The 23153-nt window shown below is 41.8% G+C and overlaps 1 protein-coding gene across 4 annotated transcripts in view; it reads right to left on the bottom strand.

The window, feature by feature from the left end:
- Nucleotides 1–23153, bottom strand: part of LOC115896493 — a 152587-nt gene that overhangs the window by 90789 nt on the left and 38645 nt on the right. The window contains exons 2-4 of one of the 4 annotated variants that reach the window (XM_030927536.1): nt 17607–17726; nt 16124–16182; nt 12730–12751 (exon numbers count right to left, since the gene is read on the bottom strand). The exons of 1 other annotated variant lie outside the window; for it this stretch is intronic. In XM_030927536.1, coding sequence (XP_030783396.1) covers nt 17694–17726 — 33 coding nt within the window. In that variant the 3' untranslated portion in view covers nt 12730–12751; nt 16124–16182; nt 17607–17693. Of the gene's footprint in view, nt 1–12664; nt 12752–16123; nt 16183–17606; nt 17727–23153 lie in introns of those variants that run through there. 2 more of the 4 variants (XM_030927538.1, XM_030927535.1) reach the window with 2 other exon arrangements.

Below are 23153 nucleotides of genomic sequence, written 5' to 3'. Positions count from 1 at the left end.
ATGGCAAAGACAAATAATTACCTAGACTAAAATCCAAAGGGAAGACAAATTATGGGATCAAGTGGAGCTTCCCATGACTTGAGCAAAACTATTACTTCCGTCAAGGGAGCAATTCCCCTTCCCAGCAGGAAACTCACCGAAACTTCCCTGAGTCACTTGCAAACAACGTTGTTATAAATGTGACATGAACTCTCATCCACAATCATAATCCCATAATTTATTAATGTCAATTTTAAGACCCCTGTGATTATTTCATGGGCCTACAAGTTATCTGGATAAAGACGACAGACTCCAAATGATATTTAGTCAAGTGACAGTAATCCTGAAGATCCCTGCCTGGGAGGGCTGACCACCACTGCATAGTTACTTACATGTTTACAAGTCAGTTTCCCCAGCACCTATCATTATAATGTTCAGGTGTTGTAACACATCAAATATTACAACAGGAGAGACTGCCAAAGACTTACGCATGCTACAAAGTCACAATCTCCTTGGCAAATGATTCAGACAATTAAAATGGCAATAACATCAACAAAGTTGGTAAACCAAACCTTGTGTTAAAAAAAAAAAAAAATGAAGCTTTACTGTATGGAAAAAGAAAAGATTCTGGCCTAGAATCATAGAACTCTATACAAAGTTGGAAAGTGCCTTAGAGGTCATCCAGTTCAGCTACCCACTTGATGAAGAAATTTATTCTACAACATTCTTGACAAGTGGTTATTCAGCCTCTCCTTGTTTATATCCAGCGTCCCAGAGCAAAACTACAGCCACTGAGCCAAAATTTACTTTGCCGAAACTTGCACTCATTGACTCTGTTTTGCAGAGCTTTTGAATCAATTCTGCCACTCCCTTTACTAGTTTAGTTGGGTTTTTAAAAAATACATTATAATAATAATAGCAAACATTTATTGAATACTTACTATATGCTAGGAATTGGACTAGGTGTTTTTATACGAACTATCTTATTTATTTAGCGATTATGAGCATAAACTCTGGAGCCAGATTGTCTGAGTTAGAATTCCAACTCTGTCATTTATTAGCTGTAATCATTGGACAAGTCATTTAACCTCTCTACGCCTCAGTTCCTCAACAATATAAAATAGGGATAAACATAATAATAATGTCTACCTAGTAGGATTATGAAAATTAAATGCCAGCGTATGTAAAGTGTTTAGAACAGTGCCTAGCATATGATAAAAACTGTAAAAATGTTGTTGTGTTGCTCATTGTTATTATTATTACTTGAGACGGAGGCTTGCTCTGTCACCCAGACTGGAGTGCAGTGGCGTGATCTCAGCTCACTGCAACCCCTGCTTCCAGAGTTCAAGCGGTTCTCCTGCCTCAGCCTCCAGGGTAGCTGGGATTACAGGCATGCACCACCACGCCTGGCTAATTTTTGTATTTTTAGTGGAGATGGGATTTCACCATGTTGACCAGGCTGGTCTTGAACTCCTGACCTCAGGTGATTTGCCTGCCTTGGTCTCCCAAAGTGCTGGGATTACAGGCGTGAGCCACTATGCCTGGCCTATTATTACTCCCATTTTACAGATAAAGAGATTGAGGTTTAGTAAAAAGGTTAGGCAACTTGAGGATGGGATTTTCAATTATCCTTGTTAGATCACATCTGAAACCAGTTTATTACCCAAAGTGTTTGCTATTTATTGTGCATTTGCTATTTTATTTAGCTTTGCACATTAGTCTATTTTCTTTTCTTTCTTTTTTTTTTTCAGACAGGCTCCCACTATATTGCCCAGGCTCGTCTTAAACTCCTGAGCTCAAGTGATCCTCCAGCTTCAAAGCCTCCCAGTAGCTGAGATTATAGGCGCAGGCAACCAGGCCTGGCTTTAGTCTATTTTTAAACAGATTCAGTTCCAGGAACTCTTTCCAGTGTTTGTTCTCCCATGAAACAAAACAATCTAGCATTAATCCAGAGATGGTAAAGGTGTGTTTGGAAAACAATATTACAAAATATATCAAGAATCATAAAATAGTTCAAAGCATTTTTATTTTGAGACTGAGTCTTGCTGTGTTGCCTCGGCTTGACTGGAGTGCAACAGCTATTCACAGGCACTATCACTGCACACTACAGCCTCGAGCTCCTGTGCTCAAGCAATCATCCTGCCTCAGTCACCCAAGTAGCTGGGACTGCAGGCACACACACCTTCACATCCCACTCTCAAAGTCTTAGATTCAATAATCTTTCTTATGAAAAGCTATCCTCCAGAAATCATTTAACAAAATGAATAAAGCTACATACCCCAAAATTTTTCTTATAGCATTACCAGCGCCATTTCCCCAAACTATATTAAAGATAAATATTAGGGGTATAGCTAGGTAAATTATAACAAATAAACATAAAAAGAAATTATATAATCATTATGATATATAAAATCATGGAAAGAAATGCATGATATAATATTAAATAAAAGGCCAGGCACGGTGGCTCACATATATAATCTCAGCATTTTGGAAGGCCAAGGCAGGAGGATTGCTTGAGGCCAGAAGTTCAAGACCTGGGCAGCACAGTGAGACCCTATCTCTACCAAAAAAAGCACAAAAATAAGCTGAGTGTGGTACCCCACACCTGTAGTCCTAGATACTTGTGAGAATGTGAGGCAGGAGGATCACTTGAGCCCAAAAGTTTGAGGCAGCAATGACCTATGGTGGCACTACTGTACGCCAGCCTGGGCAACAGAGTCAGACACTGTCTCTAAAAAAAAAATAATAAAATTAAAGTTAAAATTAAAAAAAATATATATATGGCCAGGCACAGTGGCTCAAGCCTGTAATCCCAGCACTTTGGGAGGCTGAGGTGGGCGGATCACAAGGTCAGGAGTTTGAGACCAGCCTGGCCAACATGGTAAAACCCCATCTCTACTAAAACTACAAAAAAATTAGCTGGGTGTGTTGGCATGCACCTGTAATCCCAGCTATTTAGGCTGAGGCAGGAGAATCGCTTGAAACCTGGTAGGTGGAGGTTGCAGTGAGCCAAGATCATGACACTGCACTCCAGCCTGGGCGACAGAGCGAGACTCTGTCTCAAAAATATATATATACACATATAGATATAAAAAATATATATATAAAACATATATATAGGCTGGGTGCAGTGGCTCACTTGGACAAGTTTTATATATATGTACGTACATTGTATATATGTATATATTATTTTATATATAATTTATATATTTATATTCATATATTTTATATTTATATATAAAATAGGAGGTTGAAACTGCAGTGAACCGTGATCACACCACTGCACTCCTGTCTGGGAAACAGAGTGTGACACTGTCTCAAAGAAATAAATAAATAAAGATGTAAAAAGAACCCAGGGCTGGGCATGGTGGCTCACACCTGTAATCCCAGCACAGCCCTTTGGGAGGCCGAGGGGGGCAGAACACCTCAGAGCAGGAGTTCGAGACCAGCCTGGTTAACCTGGAGAAAACCTGACTCTACTAAAAACTAAAAATACCAAAAAAAAAAAATTAGCTGGGCATGTTAGTGGGAGTCTGTAACCCCAGCTACTCGGGAGGCTGAGGCAGGAGAATCGCTTGAACCTGGGAGGCGGAGGTTGCAGTGAGCCGAGATTGTGCCATTGCACTCTGGCCTGGGCGACAAGAGGGAAACCGTCTCAAAACAAAAAAAGGGGCCGGGCGCGGTGGCTCACACCTGTAATTCCAGCACTTTGGGAGGCCGAGGCGGGCGGATCACGAGGTCTGGAGACCAAGACCATCCTGGCTAAAACGGTGAAACCCCGTCTCTAATAAAAATACAAAAAATTGCCGGGCGCAGTGGCTCACGCCTGCAATCCCAGCACTTTAGGAGGCCCAGGCAGGCAGATCACGCGGTCAGGAGATCAAGACCATCCTAGCTAACATGGTGAAACCCCGTCTCTACTAAAAACACAAAAAAATTAGCCAGGCATGGTGGCGGGCGCCTGTAGTCACAGCTACTCGGGAGGCTAAGGCAGGAGAATGGCGTTAACCTGGGAGGCGGAGCTTGCAGTGAGCCGAGATTGCACCACTGCACTCCAGCCTGGAAGACAATGCGAGACTCCGTCTCAAAAATAAATAAATTAGCTGGGTGTGGTGGTGGGCATCTATAGTCCCAGCTACTTGGGAGGCTGAGCCAGGAGAATGGCGTGAACCCGGGAGGCGGAGCTTGCAGTGAGCCAAGACTCAGCCACTGCACTCCAGCCTGGGAGACCGAGCGAGACTCCGTCTCAAAAAAAAAAAAAAAAAAAAAAAAGAAAACCGACTACCACATGTTCTGATTTATAAGGGGGAGCTAAATGATGACAAATCATGAAAATAAGTCAGCAACAGACACTGAGGCTTCCTTGAGGGTGGAGGGTGGGATCGAGGAGGGGGGCAGAAAAAATAAAAAAAAACTATTGATTAGTAAGTTTAATACCTGGGTGATGAAATAATCTGTACAACAAACCCTCGTGACACAAGTTTACCTACATAACAAACCTGCACATGTACCCCTAAACCTTAAATTTAAAAAAAATACAATTAAAAAAGTCACAATCCCCAGGAAAACAAAAAGCTACACATCTGGAGAAAATCTAGTACCCCAAGATTAATTACACAATGTGCTAGCAAGTGGTGCTAAGAACTATTAAGCTGATTTTAATAAAAAGGGCAAATATCTCTGATTCCATTTTTTCCAATAAATTCCTATAAGCAAGAGCACAGCACACTGTTTCCTTGTGTTAAGAGCTTCCTTTTTTTTTCCTTTTAGAATCTTTGAGCCATTACTGTGATTAAAATAGCACCGTATGTTATGTTTTGTTTTTGTCATTCAAGAGAAATGTAAATAATGCATTATCAAAGTATCTAAATATCTGAAACAACTATTGATATGCTGACAGATTATGGATGAAAATAAGCCAGTCTAAACGTAAATAAATCAATAAAATATGTAAGAACAATTAAAACTGGCCTTTGATGCTGATATATTGTTTGAGAAATAAGAATATGAGATTTTATCTCTCTCTCTCTCTGCTTGACTCATAAAATTAGAGAACCCTACAGCTCTCCAAGCCCAGATATCTGTGGGCACTCTGCTATCCACAGTATAAAGAACCTGGCATGTACATTATGCAAGAGTGGAAACCAAGCCCAAACAGATCAGGGAAATAGTACTGTTTAAATTGCCATGCCAGCAATAGCACAACTGAAAATGACACCCCCACAGCATTGTTTTCTCTGCACGGTGAATTTCACAAGTGTTCCCTCATAGAGGGAGACATTTATGCCTGCAGCTTCCTCCTCCTCTGGGCCTCTCTCAGACTGTAATAAAGGAAAGAGAGAGAAGCTGGTCTGTTAGGTCTCCACGAGGCAGGTCTGTCAGATTTCCATCATGCCAGGCCAGCGGGTACTGTGGCAAAATCACACTGTGGGCCAACAAGGGAGATAACCAACCGACTGCCTTCTAAGGCAGGCTGCCTTGCAAATGGTCTTGAAGTTGTGAGCAGAAGCCCTAGGGAGTTGTAGTGGCTAAATCCTGGCATTAGATTAGCTAGCTGAGGAAGAAGGAGCCCCGAAGTGTTGATGACAATCTACTCCACCCACTCACCAGCTACCAGCCCTCCTCAGCCTGTCCTTCCTCTATTTCTTTCTCTCACTGTCTTGACCATGGACTTCTATCTTTGCACTTTCCTTTTCTAAGTTTTCTTTAGAAACCAAAGTAGAGAGGATGAAAAAGAAGATCTTATGCAGAGATGAAAAAGTTACTTTAGTGGCAGAAAAGAACAATGAACTAAAGGAAATACAGGAATAATTGAGAAAGAGTCAAATAAAGAAAATAGCCATTATGGACTGAATTGTGGTTCTTAACAACTCAAAATCAGGTGCTCTTATAGAGAAAAGAAATGCCTCCTTTTGGCAGAAAAATCAGTAACTCACTATTGCACTGTTTACTGCACAATTTATCAATGGAACTTACAAGTTAACACAGGACATTTGGCACTTTAGGTCCTGTTAGTCCAGAATCCCAGCCTGTTGGACTATGGAAATAATTTTGCTAGGGTCACAAAGGGTTATGCATGGAATTAAAAAGAAAAGGGAAGACAGCCAGGTACAGTGGCTCACGTCTGTAATTCCAGCTACTCAGAAGGGTCCCTTGAGCTCGGGAGTTCAAACCCAGCCTGGGCAACACAGTGAGCCCCCGTCTCTAAAAAATAAAGAGGAAGGGAAGACACATGGAATGAAAACAGCATTGCTGAAATTGATTTTTATTAAATAACCCAACATTTTTAAGTGGGGATATGACAATAAAATATTCAGGCTGAAAGGGGCTAAGGAGTGCTGTGTTAAAAAACAGTGACTTCTGGTCGGTAACGGTGGCTCACGCCTGTAAACCCAGAACTTTGGGAGGCTGGGGCGGATGGATTACCTGAGGTCAGCAGTTTGAGACCAGCCTGGCCAACATGGTGAAACCCTGTCTCTACTAAAAATACAAAAATTAGCCAGTTGTGGTGGCACACGCCTGTAGTCCAAGCTCCTCAGGAAGCTGAGGCAGGAGAATTGCTTGAACCCAGGAGTTGGAGGTTGCAGGGAACTGAGACTGTGTCATTGCACTCCAGCTTGGGGCAACAGAGTGAAACTCTGTCTCAAAAACAAACAAACAAACAACAAAAAAGTGACTTCCTTTTCTCAGAAGAGGGAATTTGTGTCAGTGAATGGTTCCTATGGTCCATTTATCAGAAGAGATTCAATTGTAAAGTCTCAGAAAAGAGGCCTCTCAATTATCTTCAGACTAAAGGAACAGTGATTAATTCTGAGAAATTACAGATGGATGTGTGAGTAAACAAACGTGGGCAGAAGGAGAAAGATTAAGAAATGCTACCGCTGCTATTATGCCTGGTGTACAATTTTTTTCTTCCAGAGCTAATCATCCTAGCATCAAAAACAAAAGCTGAGGGATTAAGCTGTATTCCAAGAACAGTTTTGATAATATTAATTACGTTGATAAATAAACTCAGAAACAACAAAAATAAATCAAGCCATTTTTCAGCTCCATTGAAAAGGCAGCATTTGCCAGATGGAAAAGGCCTCAGCAACAGAGGAAAAATTGCTTTCAATCTTCTAAAGAAAGTCTAACCATGAAGACCAAAGAAGACAAACTAAAAGTCTAGAATAAAGTCTTGCTTTATTCTATTTAATAAATTTTAATAAATACAGTGGTCTTTTGTACTAAAAAAAAAAAAAACCCACTTTAATGACCGATATCTGTTGATTCTCTGGAATTATATGACAAAGTTAGGTAACAAGACTTTGCCTCATACATCTGTGCAGTGAACTAAAAAAGTAAAAAAAACAAAGAAAAAGAATTTGCCTCAAACTTAGTTAGTCATTTGGGCAATCATAAAGGAAGGAACGCCAAGACTTTTTAATAACCTAATGTCTTCAGAAGCAAAGACCAGTCAGACAAGTTTCCAGATAGAGATAAAAATAAATAAAAAAAAAACCCACCAAAAAACAAAAAAGAGATCAGCATTAAATGGATAAGATAGAGCTTGCCAACAAAGAGAAAATGAGTAATTCTTGGTTCCATGTGAATTAAAAACTCACTGTTCAATTAAAAACTCAAATTATATCTCTGAAAGAACCATTGGGTTAAAAATATTTTAAAAAATTAATAATAATACAAATTAAAAACTCAACAAATCAATCAAATGAATTAAAAGCAATGCAAACTCTCCATTATCATTTAGGTGTCTAAACATGCTACCTCATCAGATCATTCTGGATTATAAACAGAACAATAATAGCTCATACATATGATTTTCTTTCACATCAAGATGTAAAACGGTTCAGAGAAATTATCTCATTAATCTCACACCACTTTGAAGAATAGGTGGTAAAACAAGAATTTAAAGCCAGCACTACCAGTTCAAAAATTGCTAACCATCTCATTGGATTAAGGCTGAGCCACCATTTGGGTGCATTACAGTCAGTGAAAAGATCACCTGAGGTATGGAGTTCGAGACCACCCTGGCCAACAAAGCAAAACCCCATCTCTACTAAAAATACAAAATTAGCCTGGCATGGTGGTGCACACCTGTAATCCCAGCTACTTGGGAAGCTGAGGCACGGGAATAACTTGAACCCTGGAGGCGGAGGCTGCAGTGTTCATGGCCGAGATCATACCGTTGCACTCCAGCCTGGTGACAGAGACCCTGTCTCAAAGAAAAGATTTTTTGAAAAAAGTATATACACTGTAGACAGAGCGCAGTGGCTCATGTCACCAAGGTGGGCAGATCACCTGAAGTCAGGAGTTCAAGACCAACCTGGCCAACATGGTGAAATCCTGTCTCTACTAAAAATACAAAAATTAGCTGGGTGTGGTGGCACACACCTGTAATCCCAGCTACTCAGGAGGCTGAGGCAGGAGAATCATTTGAACCCAGGAGGCGAAAGTGGCAGTGAGCCAAGAAAAAAAAATTCTAGGTCGGGCGCAGTGACTCATGGTTGTAATTCCAACATTTTGGGAGGCCGAGGTGAGTGGATCACCTGAGGTCAGGAATTAGAGAACAGCCTGGCCAACATGGTGAAACCCCTGTCTCTACTAAAAATAACAAAAAATTAGGTGGGCATGATGGTGAGTGGCTGTAATACCAGTTACTCAGGAGGCTGAGGCAGGAAAATCACATGAACCTGGGAGGTGGAGGTTGCAGTGAGCCAAGATTGCACTACTGCACTCCAGCCTGGGCAACAAGAACAAAACTCTGTCTCAAAAAAAAAAAAAAGAAAAGAGAAAGAAAGAAAGAAAAAGAAAAAAAAAATTCCAGAGATACCATTGCATTTCCTTTTTACAAACATTTCTTTTTTAGGCACTGGACTGAGCACTGGTTGGATGGTGCCTGCTTGGGCTAAGGTGGAGACAGGCTGGAGTTAGGAAGAGAATTCTTATTTCTCACAGTTGGGAAAGACCTAGAAAAGGATCCAGGATGTAGATGTTCCTAGGTATTCTCAATTTTGCAAAGATGGAAAGTGTTACTTTATTAGATTTCCACAACATGCCTTTCAGAAATGACAGTTAACAATTATTGGGTGCCAAAATACATGCATGTAATACTGATTCTGTCCCTAATATAGAGCAGACACTCTACAAACACACTGAAACATTTACAATCAAGTAAACTGTGACTTGCAAAGAGGTGGGAATAACTTTCCCAAGACCACACACTAGTACCCCTAACTCCCATTCTGCATGAACTGTTGATGTTACTTTTCCACATATCCTCACATTCTGGAACCCTTCGAAATGACAGTAATTACTTTGGAGGACAGGTCCTCTATGATGTCATAAAAATTGCTCTTGACTGATAATTCTGTTCTTGTCTCAGCTCTACTAATTAGCCCTGTGAACAAAGACAAATGTCTTTACCTCACCACCTCTCAGTTTCCTCATCTAAAAAATGCTAACATGAAATGGAATGCTCTCAACAGTACCTTTTATTCCTAAAATTCAAAGGTGTAAGAAGGATATATTCCACGCTGGGTGCGCTGGTGCTCACGACTGTAATCCCAGCACTTTGGGAGGCCGAGACAGGCAGATCACCTGAGTTCAGGAGTTCAAGACCAGCCTGACCAACACGGTAAAACCTCGTCTCTACTAAAAATACAAAAATTAGTCGGGTGTGGTGGCACACGCCTGTAATCCCAGCTACTCAGGAGGCTGAGGCACAAGAATGGTTTGAACCCAGGAGGCAGAAGTTGCAGCGAACTGAGATAGTGCCACTGCTCTCCAGCCTGGGCAACAGAGCGTGACTTCATCTCAAAAAAAAAGTATATATTCTAAATTAAGGAATATATATTTGAAATTATGGGACATGTCATAATTTAAATTATGTCTTAGTCTATAATGATGTATTTGAACATGAGTATACCTTAAAGGAAAACCCCAACAGTTTTTGTTTGATAGAGGGCTTTAAAATACTGGCTTTAAAAGATAAACAAATATTAAATTAAATATTGGCTTTTAATAAAATGAATCAACTTAAAAAATTATCTGGCTGGGTGTGGTTGGGTAGGTCAATAATCCCAACACTTTGGGAGGCTGAGGCAGAAGGATCACTTGAGGCCAGGAGTTCAAGACCATGGGGCAATGTAGCAAAACTCCATCTTTATTTTTATTTTTATTTTTATTTTTTTTAGACTGAATATTGCTCTGTCACCCAGGCTGGAGTGCAGTGGCACGATCTCAGCTCACTGAAACCTGCACCTCCCGGGTTGAAGCAATTCTCCTGCCTCAGCCTCCCAAGTAGCTGGGATTACAAGTGCCTGCCACCACACCCGGCTAATTTTTGTATTTTTAGTAGAGACAAGGTTTCACCATGTTGGCCAGGCTGGTCTTGAACTCTTGACCTCAAGTGATCAGCCCACCTTGGCCTCCCAAAGTGCTGGGATTACAGGAGTGAGCCACTGCGCCCAGCCCCCATCTTACTAAAAAATATATATATCTCATTTTGGTCACCCTTTTCAGGAGGATGAGCCTAGCTCTGGCGATGTCTTGGATTTATGAAGTTCCTCTCCTGAGGCTGAACAGAGATAGGTACTTTCTGCAGTGGCATCAGGACACCTCCTTGACATTGTAACATGAAGGTGGTGGCAATGGCCAGTGTTTCGGGGAAATGGAGAGTATCAGAATGACAGGAGGTAGGAGTAAAACAGGTGGTAGCAGAGGAATGGGTGGGACCCACTGACAGAGTGACACCTCCAGCTGGCCAAGCTCATTATTAGCGTTGACTTTGTGTATAGGAAACAAGCTTCAAATGTATTGGTATGTAACTGGTTCCTTGATATGCCCATCTTGTACTAACGCACTCAGCCCTTCTTCTGAGCTTATTGTCCTCCCTCCTCCTCCTCTTGCTCAAACTCTTGCCTTTACCTGTTTGAATCCCTGCCTACGCAATATCTTAAAGTTGGGAGTTCCTGCTTGGGCAGGAGTGGAGACAGAATGAAATGAGAATTCTGATTTCTTTTTTTTTTTTTTTTTGAGACGGAGTCTCGCTCTGTCGCACAGGCTGGAGTGCAGTGGCCGGATCTCAGCTCACTGCAAGCTCCGCCCCCCGGGTTTAGCCATTCTCCTGCCTCAGCCTCCCAAGTAGCTGGGACTACAGGCGCCCACCACCTCGCCTGGCTAGTTTTTTGTAATTTTTAGTAGAGACGGGGTTTCACCGTATTAGCCAGGATGGTCTCGATCTCCTGACCTCGTGCTCCACCCGTCTCGGCCTCCCAAAGTGCTGGGATTACAGGCTTGAGCCACCGCGCCCGGCCGAGAATTCTGATTTCTTAAGGCTCCTAACCAAGAAAGACCAAGAAAAAGGATCCAAAGTGTTGACATTTTTAAATATTCACAGTTATGTAAAGTTTGATCCCAAAACTACAACAGATACCCATAGTATTAAAAGCTAACATTTACTGAGTGCTTACTAAGTGTTATGCACTGTTTTAAAGAGCTTATATATGCTAACTAATTTTGCTTTCCCAACAGTCATGTGCAATAGGAACTTTTTTTTTTAAGAGTCAGGGTCTCACTCTGTTGCCCAGGCTGGAGTGGGCAGCCTACTAGTGCAATGACTCACTCGTGACTCACTGCAGCCTTAAACTTTTTGGCTCAAGTGATCCTTTCTCCTCAGCCTCTCTAGTAGGTAGGACTACAGGCATGCACCACCATGCCCAGCTAATTTTTAAATTTTTTTGTAGCGATGTGGCTTGAGGCCAGGAGTCCATGACCAGCCTAGGCAACACAGCAAGACCCTGTCTCTTAAAAAAATAAATTCAAAATTGGCCCAGCATGGTGGTACATGCCTATAGTCCCAGCTACTCAGGAGGCTAATGTCAGGGATCTTTTGAGCCTGCAAGGTTCGAGGCTGCAGTGAGCTATAATGATACCACTGTACTCCAGCCTGGGTGACACAGTGAAACTCAAAACAAACAAACAAAAACCATACTTATTTTGTTGTTGCTGTTCTTGTAGAGACAGGGTCTCTATATGTTGCCAGGACTGGTCTCAAATTTCTGGGCTCAAGTAATCCTCCCACCTCAGCCTCCCAAAGTGCTGGGATTATAGGTGTTAGCTGCTGTGCTTGGCTGTTCTCGGCCCATACTAAGCATTTAATGTTAGCTTTTGTTATAGGTAGCATTAGTTCTGCAAAATTAACTCACCCTGAGAGATGATTTATAAATGTTTTGCTGAGGAAACTTGAAAAATCTCTCAAGTCCAATCACAGGGTAGCAATTAAATGTCTGAGACAGTCCAGGACAGCCTAGCATGAGCTTCAGTATTCCAGGAACCAGGGCTCTGCAGTCCTTCTGTCAGTGTAATCTGAAGATATGTCCCCTCACGCTAGAGCATCCTGGTGCTGTGTATTAAATGAAACACATACACACATACACACACACACACACACACACACACACACACAACGTTCTTCTAAGGATAAACAATAATTTCCAAAGGTAGTGTACTTCTAATAAGGTATATCAAGAGTAAAAGTAGCCCTTTCAATACAAGATGATCAGCACACAGATGTAGATCACAGTGGAGACGGCACATCACGTTACTGTTGAGCCATACTGGCATCTGTTTGTTGAACTAGTTCCAAGCTTCTAAACTCACACAGCTTATTATCTTGTATACATACCAAGCCAAAATGCTGAAACTGCAGTGTTTTTTCTTTAAGCAGCATTAGTTTCAGCAGCAAGACATCTATCATCTCCTATGTTAATTTCTGCAAAGGAATGATTGCAAATATGAGGATTTACTAACTTCCCGTGCTATACTCAGCGCCCAAGGAGTCAGGGGGTGGAGGCAAAAGATTTGTTCTCCAAGTTGTATGAAAGACAACATTTTTGTGTGTCTTCAGAAAAATTTCAGCATTTTTTGCTATAGTCAAACAAAACATTTACATGTACATGGTTTTTCAGGTGTTGGTTGATATATTAATGTAATTGTAAAACATGCCAAACAAAATCATGATAAGCCTACTGACTCAGCTGTGATGAAACCTCCCAAATGAATTCACAACTATTTGTTTCAAATGCTTCATTTTCCTGATTAGAGAGGAAAAATTATTGGAGAAATTATTAAAACTAATCACCACTTGAAATGTATTGTATAGGCCTTCCAAAAATGAAACTACATTTATGAGTTGAGAATCATATTATGGTTAAATCAAATACAAGATAGGAAGCTGCAAACATTACATTTCACCTTCCTGGGTAGTAATCTAAATCTAAATGTAGATGAATTTTAGATGAATTTTATTTAAATCAATTCCATCCTAAATTATATGCATCACTGCAGTCATTTGAAATAGTAGATTGAACAGATTCAGAAAAGTACTACTCACAGATTAGTAGAATGAATTTTTTATAAAACTGTCTTGATTCCCCTTGGAATTCTTTTAAAAAGTAAAATAAAAATTTAAAAATTCACCTAGGGACTGAGCGTGATGGCTCCTTCTCAAAAAGAAAAAAGAAAAAGAAAAAGAAATAAAAATAATTAGCTGGGCGTGGTAAATCCCAGCTACTTGGGAGGCCGAAGAAGGAGAATTGCTTGAATCCAGGAGGCAGAGGTTGCAGTGAGCCAGCCAAGATCATACCACTGCACGCCAGGCTGGGCAACAGAGGGAGACTCTGTCTCAAAAAAGATTTTTAAAAAAAGCACATAAAAAAAAAAAAACAGAAAAACAAAAATAAAAACTCATAGTGTTCTAATTCTAGGAAAAACATTAGGGAAGAAGTAACTATTTGGGGAAGTCTGTGATATGAAATCCAACTCTGTGACCTCACAGAAAGGACATAATATGAAGAAATCCTTCAAACTAATTTTTGTCAAATCAACCCAACTAGGTTTCATCAACTTTATATGAATTCATTTTACTTGGTGCTAATCAAGTTAAATTTTTTAAATGAGTGTATATAAGAAGAAATGCGCCGGGCGCGGTGGCTCAAGCCTGTAATCCCAGCACTTTGGGAGGCCGAAACGGGCGGATCACGAGATCAGGAGATCGAGACCATCCTGGCTAACACAGTGAAACCCCGTCTCTACTAAAAAATACAAAAAACTAGCCAGGCGAGGTGGCGGGCGCCTGTAGTCCCAGCTACTCGGGAGGCTGAGGCAGGAGAATGGCGTGAACCCGGGAGGCGGAGCTTGCAGTGAGCTGAGATCCGGCCACTGCACTCCAGCCTGTGCGACAGAGCGAGACTCCGTCTCAAAAAAAAAAAAAAGAAATGCAGCCAGGCGCAGGGGCTCACGCCTGTAATCCCAGCACTTTGGGAGGCCGAGGCAGGCGGATCACAAGGTCAGGAGATCGAGACCATCCTGGCTAACACGGTGAAACCCCATCTCTACTAAAAACACAAAAAATTAGCCGGGCGTGGTGGTAGGAGCCTGTAGTCCCAGCTACTTGGGAGGCTGAGGCAGGAGAATGGTGTGAACCTGGGAGGCAGAGCTTGCAGTGAGCCGAGATCACGCCACTGCACTCCAACCTGGACAACAGAGCAACAGAGCGAGACTCAGACTCAAAAAAAAAAAAAAAGAAAAGAAAAAGAAATGCAGCCTGTTGATCCTGAGGTAGATTAGGTGCCACTGATGCTGTCGAATTGAGAACTTTAGCTGGACATGGGAGTGGAGGACAAGCAAAAGATGCTGACTTGGCCAAGGGATCCCAAGGAGAGGACAAGGGAGAGGAATGAGTGAATCTCCTAACAACAGTGAGAGAGCAATGCCAGCAGGTGGAGAAAAGAGCAAGGGCCTGAGAGCAGCTATAGCTCTGTGATGAGACTTCTTGTATGCAAGCGACTACTGCATGGCCCACAGCAGCTTAAAATAAATGGGCACCAGCAGATAAGACAGGTGATAATAACAGCTCAAAATAAATGGGCAGACTCATATTTCCTTATGGTTCTGAATATGACATTTGTTTCTAGTTTTGTAACTATGAGTTTATGTGAACCTCATGGGTTTTGAGTTAGGCAAATAGCTTCTATGTAATTAAAAGTAATTCCATCCTTTTTTTTTTTTTTTTTTTTTTGAGACAGAGTCTAGCTGTGTCACCCAGGCTGGAGTGCAGTAGTGTGATCTCAGCTCACTGCAACCTCCACCTCCCGGGTTCAAGCAATTCTCCTGCCTCAGCCTCCTGAGTAGCTAGGACTACAGGCACCCACCACCACGCTCGGCTAATTTTTTGTTTGTTTGTTTGTATTTTTAGTAGAGATGGGGTTTCACCAAGTTGGCCAGGCTGGTCTTGAACTCCTGACCTCAGGTGATCTGCCTGCTTGACCTCCCAAAGTGCTAGGATTACAGGTGTGAGCCACTGCTCCCAGCCGTGATTCCATCTTAATAAAGTTCTGTGATCTGCGAAAAAAAGAAAAAGAAAAAGAAAAAAAAAAGAAAAAAGAAAAAATGCAAAAGATACATTACTTTTTTTTTTTTTTTTTTTTTTGGAGTGCAATGGCACAATCTTAGCTCACCGCAACCTCTGCCTCCCAGGTACAAGTGATTCTCCTGCTTCAGCCTCCCAGGTAGCTGCGATTACAGGCATGTCACCACGCCCAGCGAATTTTGTATTTTTAGTAGAGACGGGGGTTTCTCCAAGTTGGTCAGGCTGGTCTCAAACTCCCAACCTGAGGTGATCCTCCCGCCTTGGCCTCCCAAAGTGCTGGGATTACAGGCATAAACCACTGCGCCTGGCCCAGAAGATAAACTTCTAAGAAATGAAGTATATATAAATGAATTATTAATTAACATTATGAAATTTCATCTTGTTTCCATCTCAGCCTATACTTCAAATTCATATATTTGTCTTAAAATATGCTTCAGTTTTTTATTCTAAGAAGCCATTATCATGTAAGTCAATAATGAATCCATATGAAATGGTTACATGAAGTTCTAACTCAGAAAACACGCAGAGAAATTATTTTGGCATAAAGAAGCCACTCTTTGGAGGCAACAGAAATTCAGATTCAAACTCTGCCACTGTTACAGTATGGATATTTATAAAATTTGGGTAATATAAAGTCATTTTTATAATGTCATTTTTAAAATTATCAGCACCAGAATCATATTTCATTGAATATATATCGATTCTCTTGCCCACCTGTGAGCCTTATCAGTCCCTGATGGCAGAGACAGTCTTTTGTTTGTTCTGGGTGTGGTCTTATGTCAGAGTAACAGAGCAAAACAGGATGCACGTGTGTGAGAAAAACAGGGGAATGTTAGCGATTTTATGGGTTTCATACTTGGTGGTGCTTCATCTTAATTTCCTGTAATTTGATGTCTTAATCTTTAATTGCTCCATTTTGAAATCAGCCACCAGCTGCAGCTAATACAGGTCACAGTAACCAGATGAATCAGCCTCACACTCCTGAGGCCATTCTGCACATTTGCCAACAACATTCAGAGCAGACGCGACGAAAGGGTCATAACAAGCAGACTGGTCAGTTGACGAAATTGGTTTAGAGCTGTAGCTTTCTCAAAGAAAGTGTGGACCAGCAGCGTCAGCATCACCTGGGAATGTGTTAGTAATGCAATTATTGAACCCCATACCAGACTTAGGGCAACAGAAACTCTGAAGGTGGGAACCAGCAACCTAAGTTTTAACAAGCCATGTAGGTGATCCTCATGTACATTAATGTTTGAGAATAACTGGATTAGGTCAGGGGTCCCCAACCCTCAGGCTGCGGACTAGTACTGGTCCATGGCCTGTTAGGAACCGGGTTGCACAGCAGGAGGTGAGTCGAAGGCTAGTGAGCATTACTACCCTAGCTCCGCCTCCTATCAGAACAGCAGCAGCGTTAGATTCTCATAGGAGCACAAACCCTATTGCAAACTGCACATGTGAGGGATCTAGGTTGTGTACTCCTTATGAGAATCTAATGCCTGATGATCTGAAGTGGAACAGTTTCATCCTGAAACCAACCCCTGTCCACTGCCCTCCCAGTTCATGGAAAAACTGTCTTCCATGAAACCAGTCCCTGGTGCCAAAAAGCTTGGGGACCGCTGGATTAGGTGCTTCTCCAATGTCATGATTTTATAGAAATTTGTGAAACATTGATTTTGTGACAAAGCTTCAAAGGTTACTTGAATAAGTAGAGTGATTAAGGAAGTGTTAATAAGACAAACCTGGACAAACTACTTAACTTCAGTTTCCTCGGTAAAGGGAGATTACTAATAGTCCTGGTCTCATAGGATCGGTTGTGAGGATTCAACAAGTTAATACACATGAAATGCTCCCAAACAGCTCTGGGTGTCCTAAGTATTTAATAAATGGTCCTAGGGAGGGAATTTTATTATCCTCAATTTTCAAATGAAGGCCCAGAGGTACTAGGAATGTAAATAACTTACCCAAGTAAATAAAAGCTAGAATCCACCCAAATTGCAGGCTTTTGTCCACTCTACTATACTTCCCAGTGGAGGTGGGGAGGAGTAAAAACTGGAAGAAATATTCGACAAACTAGTGATAGGTTCTCCAGAGTTACTGTCTACAATTTAAGGGGGGTAAAAAAGGAACTGAATTGCTTTTTCATTTTTCTCAAACCTTAGGGATTGTTGATGCAATAACAGAAGGAAAACATTCTTACCTCCTAAAATTATTGTCTTGCTGTCAGCAGAGTTTGTGGTCACCTGTGCTGGCACACAGAGAGCAGCCAAGGGGCTCTACTTCCATCCTAATGGATCCAGCCCTCCGGAGGTTCCCGATTCTGTTACACATGGTTCTTTATTTCTAGGTGGAAGAGGCTATAAATTCTGCAAAACTGTGGTAATTCATTTTCTGCTAGACCAGTTAGCAAGTGTTCTCTAAATACATTATTACTGTGGGTGGTTTTGTTGTTATTATCATATTACTAATGGTTAGCAATTCTGTTTCTTCATTCTTGCTCTACTTTTTTCTGAGACGTGGCACGACCTCAGCTCACAGCAACCTCCGACTCCCTGATTCAAGCGATTCTCCTGCCTCAGCCTCCTGAGTAGCTGGGATTACAGGCACATGCCACCATGCCCAGCTACTTTTTGTATTTTTAGTAGAGACGGGGTTTCATCATATTGGCCAGGCTGGTCTCGAACTCCTGACCTCGTGATTTGCCCGCCTCGGCCTCCCAAAGTGCTGGGATTACAGGTGTAAGCCACCGCGCCTGGCCTCTACTTTGTTTTCTAGGAAAAGCAAGATACTAGAAATATCTGATATTCTCTTCCTTCCTCCTCAATCTGACCAAGTTTTGCAAAATCTTTAAACAAGATTTTCTTTACATATATTTTATATATATATATATATAGAGAGAGAGAGAGAGAGAGAGAGAGCTATATACCTAAGAAACAATGATTTAAAACTCAGTTCAGAAGTTTTCCATTTCATTATATCCTTTTGATATGGCAGTATAAAATGAGCTTGAGCTTGTTATTAATTTGAAAATCAATTGAACTTTGTTTTTCTTAGCTTTAGTTTTGTAACTTTTTTTTTTAACGAATAGACTATTTTTCAGACCAGCTTTAGGTTTATAGCAAAATGAAGGGGAAAGTACAGAGAGTTCCCACAGGCACCCTCTACTGGACACCCACAGCCTCCCCCACCATTGCCATTCTGTACATGTGTCACAATCCGTGGCCCAACGCCAACACATCATTATCAACTAAAGCCCACAGTTTACATTAGGGATTCACTCTTGATGTTGAATGTTCTATGAGTTTTGAAAAATGTATAGTGACATGTATTCATCATTTACTATCATTCAAAATAGCTTAGACCTCAATTTTTTTTTAATTAAAATATTTTCAGAGTAAGTTTTTTAAGAGTTAAGTCCTGGAATTGAAAATGTCAGTATTTAATTTATACTATGACTAGTCTTTTAAGTTTCAACTCTGTCAGAAAATTCCTATTATAATGAATTTTTATTATACTACTTATTTTTGTTTGTGGTATTAACGTTACCACCATAAACAAATCTTTGAAACTATTTCTTCTTGTATCCTCAAAAGTTTCCATTAAAACGTTATCTGTGTCCACCTAACTCATTGCTTTCAAGGGAATAAAATAGTTGTTTGATTCAACTAGAAAACAAATTCGATTAAGACAAGGAGACAACTTATTCGAAAGGATTAATGTAAGTGGCGGGTATGAGAAAGATAATGGTAACTGGGAGAACTCTCTGACAATAACATCTGCAAGCGTCAGAAAGGTTAGGCAAAAAGGGATTTTCTTTTTTAGAGAGGAGTAAACAAGGCTAGAAAGGACCAGGCGTGGAGAAGTGGGATTAAAGGATGCGGGTAGCATGACTGGTTAGTAGATCAGAGGATGTTTTACCCTGAGGTGAGCCTATTTTTGGGAGAGCCTTTTAGGGAAGGACTTTTAGACTGAAGGGCAGCCAAAATTTAGGAGCCTGGGGGAAGGGGAGAAACTTAACCAAAGTTGGATTAACTAGCACTCTGTTCCAGTTTTGATTCCATGGACATAAGCGGTTCAACTAGGCTTTATGAGGCAGAGAATGGGAACCTGGAGGATCTGGCCTTGGCATAGGTGAACAAGAGAGGCATCTGTGAATCTTATCTAAATCCTAGGGGGAAGGGTGATTCTTTGCAATAAGCCCATTTCCAGTACACAAAGGGTAGGGAAATTTCTTTTTTTTTTTTTTTTTTTGAGACAGAGTCTCGCTCTGTCACCCAGGCTGGAATGCAGTAGTGCAATCTTGGCTCACTACAACCTCCGCCTCCCCGGTTCAACCAATCCTCATGCTTCAGCCTCCTGGGTAGCTGAGGCCACAGGCATGTGCCACCACACCCGGCTAATTTTTGTATTTTTTGTAGAGGCAGGGTTTCACCACGTTGGCCAGGCTGGTCTCCAACTCCTGACATCAGGTGATCCACCAGCCTCGGCCTCCCAAAGTGCCGGGATTACAGGTGTGAGCCACCCCGCCCAGCCAGGTAGGAAAATTTATTAACTTTAACCTTTTTCCAGGATTACAAGGCTCAGGTCAAATTCAATAGTGCCCCATTTTGTTCAAGAAAAATGGTATTTTTTGTCACTGAACAACTCAGAATCATAAACCTCTTGGGTTGAGTGAAGCAGGGTCTCAGAAACAGTTTCCTGATGACTCTTGTTGGTGTTGTTGCTGTAAAATCTGTTGAATCATAGTCCATTGTTCTTCCTTCAAAACAGCTTAATACTAAAAAATTCCCATCTTCTAAGATTCAATTTTGTGTCATTAATTTCTAAAATGTCTCAGACTAGAGTTTTCTGTTCAATCCTTGAAGATTCAGGCCAGACATGGTGGCACACACCTGTAATTCCAGCACATTGAGAGGCCAGCGTGCGCCCCCACCCCCAGCTAATTTATTTTATGTTATTTATTTTTATTTTTTTGTGTGTGAAAAAGAGTCTCGTACTGTCACTGAGGCTGGAGTGCAGTGGTGCGACATTAAAGTTTGAATCTGGAGACAACAACGTACTAGAAAAGTGGTTATACTATCAACTCAGGCCCTATTCAAGCTGGGAAAATTGCAGTGCAGCTGGATATGGTGGCTCATGCCTGTAATCCCAGCACTTTGGGAGGCTGAGGTGGGAGAATGGCTGGAGCCCAGGAGTTGAAAACCAACCTGGGCAACACAGTGAGACCACATCTGTACAAAAAATAAAAAATTAGTTGGATGTAGTGGCATCTGCCTGTAGTTCCAGCTGCTAGGAGGCTGAGGTAGGAGGACTGATTAAGCCCAAGTGGTTGAGGCTGCAGTGAGCCATGTTTGTACCACTGCACTCCAGCCTGGGTAACAGAATGAGACCTTGTCTCTCTCTTTTTTTTTTTTGAGACAGTCTCACTCTGTCCCAGGCTGGAGTGCAGTAGCGCAATCTCTGTTCACTGCAACCTCTGCCTCCCAGGTTCAAGTAATTCTCCTGCCTCAGCCTTGTAAGTAGCTGGGATTACAGGCATGCACCACCACGCCCAGCTAATTTTTGTATTTTTAGTAGGGGCGTAATTTATATTATTTTACAACAATCTATCAAAAACTATGGAAGACTATATCTACATTAATAGGCAATTTCAAACTTCTCATCATTTATTTTTTTCTTTTTTAAAAAAATCTAATGAGTTGACATTATCATTTAATTAATATGTATATTTAGGCCAATATATATAAAAATTTAAAAAAATATATATATTGTGGCTCACACCTGTAATCCCAGCACTTTGGGAGGCCGAGGCAGGCAGGTCACTTGAGGTCAGGAGTTCGAGACCAGCCTGGCCAACATAGAGAAACCCCTTTTCTACTGAAAATACAAAAATTAGCTGGGCATTGTGGCACATGCCTGTAGTCCCAGCTACTCGGGAGGCTGAGGCAGGAGAATCGCTTGAACCCAAGATCAGCCTGGGCAACATAGCAAGACCCCATCTTTGAAAAAAGAAGATTTAAACATACAACAAGGAATAAAATTTTTAAACTAATACAAGTAAGAAAACAGCTATAGTCTTCAGAAAGTTGAGCTCTGTCGCCCAGGCTGGAGTGCAGTGGTGCGATCTCCGTTGGCTCACTGCAGCCTCTGCCTCCCGGGTTCAAGCAATTCTCTGCCTCGCCCTCCTGAATAGCTGGGATTACAGGCCCCCGCCACTGTGCCTGGCTAATTTTTGTATTTTTTGTAGAGACAGGGTTTCACCATCTTGGCCAGGCTGGTCTTGAACTCCTGACCTCGTGATCCACCCACCTCGGTCTCCCAAAGTGCTGGGATTATAGGCATGAGCCACCACAACCAGCAGATACCACATTTTCTTTTTTTTTTCTTTTTGGGACCGAGTCTTGTTCTGTCACCCAGGCTGGAGTGCAGTGGCGCCATCTCGGCTCACTCCAAGCTCCGCCTCCTGGGTTCACGCCATTCTCCTGCCTCAGCCTCCGGAGTAGCTGGGACTACAGCTGCCTGCCACCACACCAGGCTAATTTTTTGTATTTTTAGTAGAGATGGGGTTTCACCGTGTTAGTCAGGATAGTCTCAATCTCCTGACCTTGTGATCCGCCTGCCTCGGCCTCCCAAAGTGCTGGGATTACAGGCGTGAGCCACAGCGCCCAGCCCACATTTTCAAAACAATACTGATAAAGAAAAATAAATTCAGAGCAGTGCTCACCAAAAAGAATAGTGGTGACCATAATTCTACCAAAAAAAAAAAAAAGAGTCTTGGAGTCAAATAGGATTAGAATACCCTGAGTCCTCTATATTCCTCCTAGAGCTTCACAATGCACTTAGCATATCCAAGGCTCTGGGAAGTGCTAATAGAAATAGAAACTTCTTTCATTTTGCTTAGCACACTACTTTCCAAATATATTTTTTCTTTTAGTTCTGTAATAACATAATGATGATCCTACTCAACCAGAATTTTTAGTTTTTGAGACAGGATCTTGCTCTGTCACCCAGGCGGGGGTGCAGGGGTGCAGGGGTGCAATCACAGCTCACTGCAGCCTCCACCTCCCAGGGACAGCCATTCTCCCCCATCAGCCTCCTAAGTAGCTGGGACAACAGGCACATATCACCATACTCAGCTAATTTTTGTATTTTTCGTAGAAACAGGATTTGGCCATGTTACCAGCCTGGTCTCGAACTCCTGGGATCAAGTGATCCTTCGGCCTCAGTCCCCTAGAGCGCTGGGACAACAGGCGTGAGCCACTGTACCCTATTCAGATTTTTAAAATCATCAGTTTGAGAAACACTAACCCAGAGAGTGACCAGGATGCTGAGGATGTCTGGGAAATGAAGGAACTGAGATTGGGGAAAAGAATGTGCACTTGAACTCAGATCTGTTTTCTTTTCTTTCTTTTTTTTTTCTTTTTTGGGATAGAGTTTCCACTCTTGTCGCCCATGCTGGAGTGCAGAGGCATGATCTCAGCAGGCTGCAACCTCAGCTCACTGCAACCTCCGATGTCGGTTCACAGCAACCTCCTCCTCCTCCCGAGAATCATTCAAGCAATTCGCCTGCCTCAGCCTCCCAAGTAGCCAGGACTATGGGTGCACACCACCACCCCTGGCTAATTTTTTTTTTTTTTTAATTTTTAGAAGAGACAGGGTATCACCATGTTGGCCAGGGTGGTCTCGAACTCCTGACTTCAGGTGATCCGCCCACCTCGGCCTCCCAAAGTGCTGGGATTACAGGTGT

The sequence above is a fragment of the Rhinopithecus roxellana genome, chromosome 3 (assembly GCF_007565055.1).
Source record: "Rhinopithecus roxellana isolate Shanxi Qingling chromosome 3, ASM756505v1, whole genome shotgun sequence".
Lineage (NCBI taxonomy): Eukaryota > Metazoa > Chordata > Mammalia > Primates > Cercopithecidae > Rhinopithecus > Rhinopithecus roxellana.
Note: the sequence above shows the minus strand (reverse complement) of the source record. Positions and strands in the feature narration are given on the sequence as shown.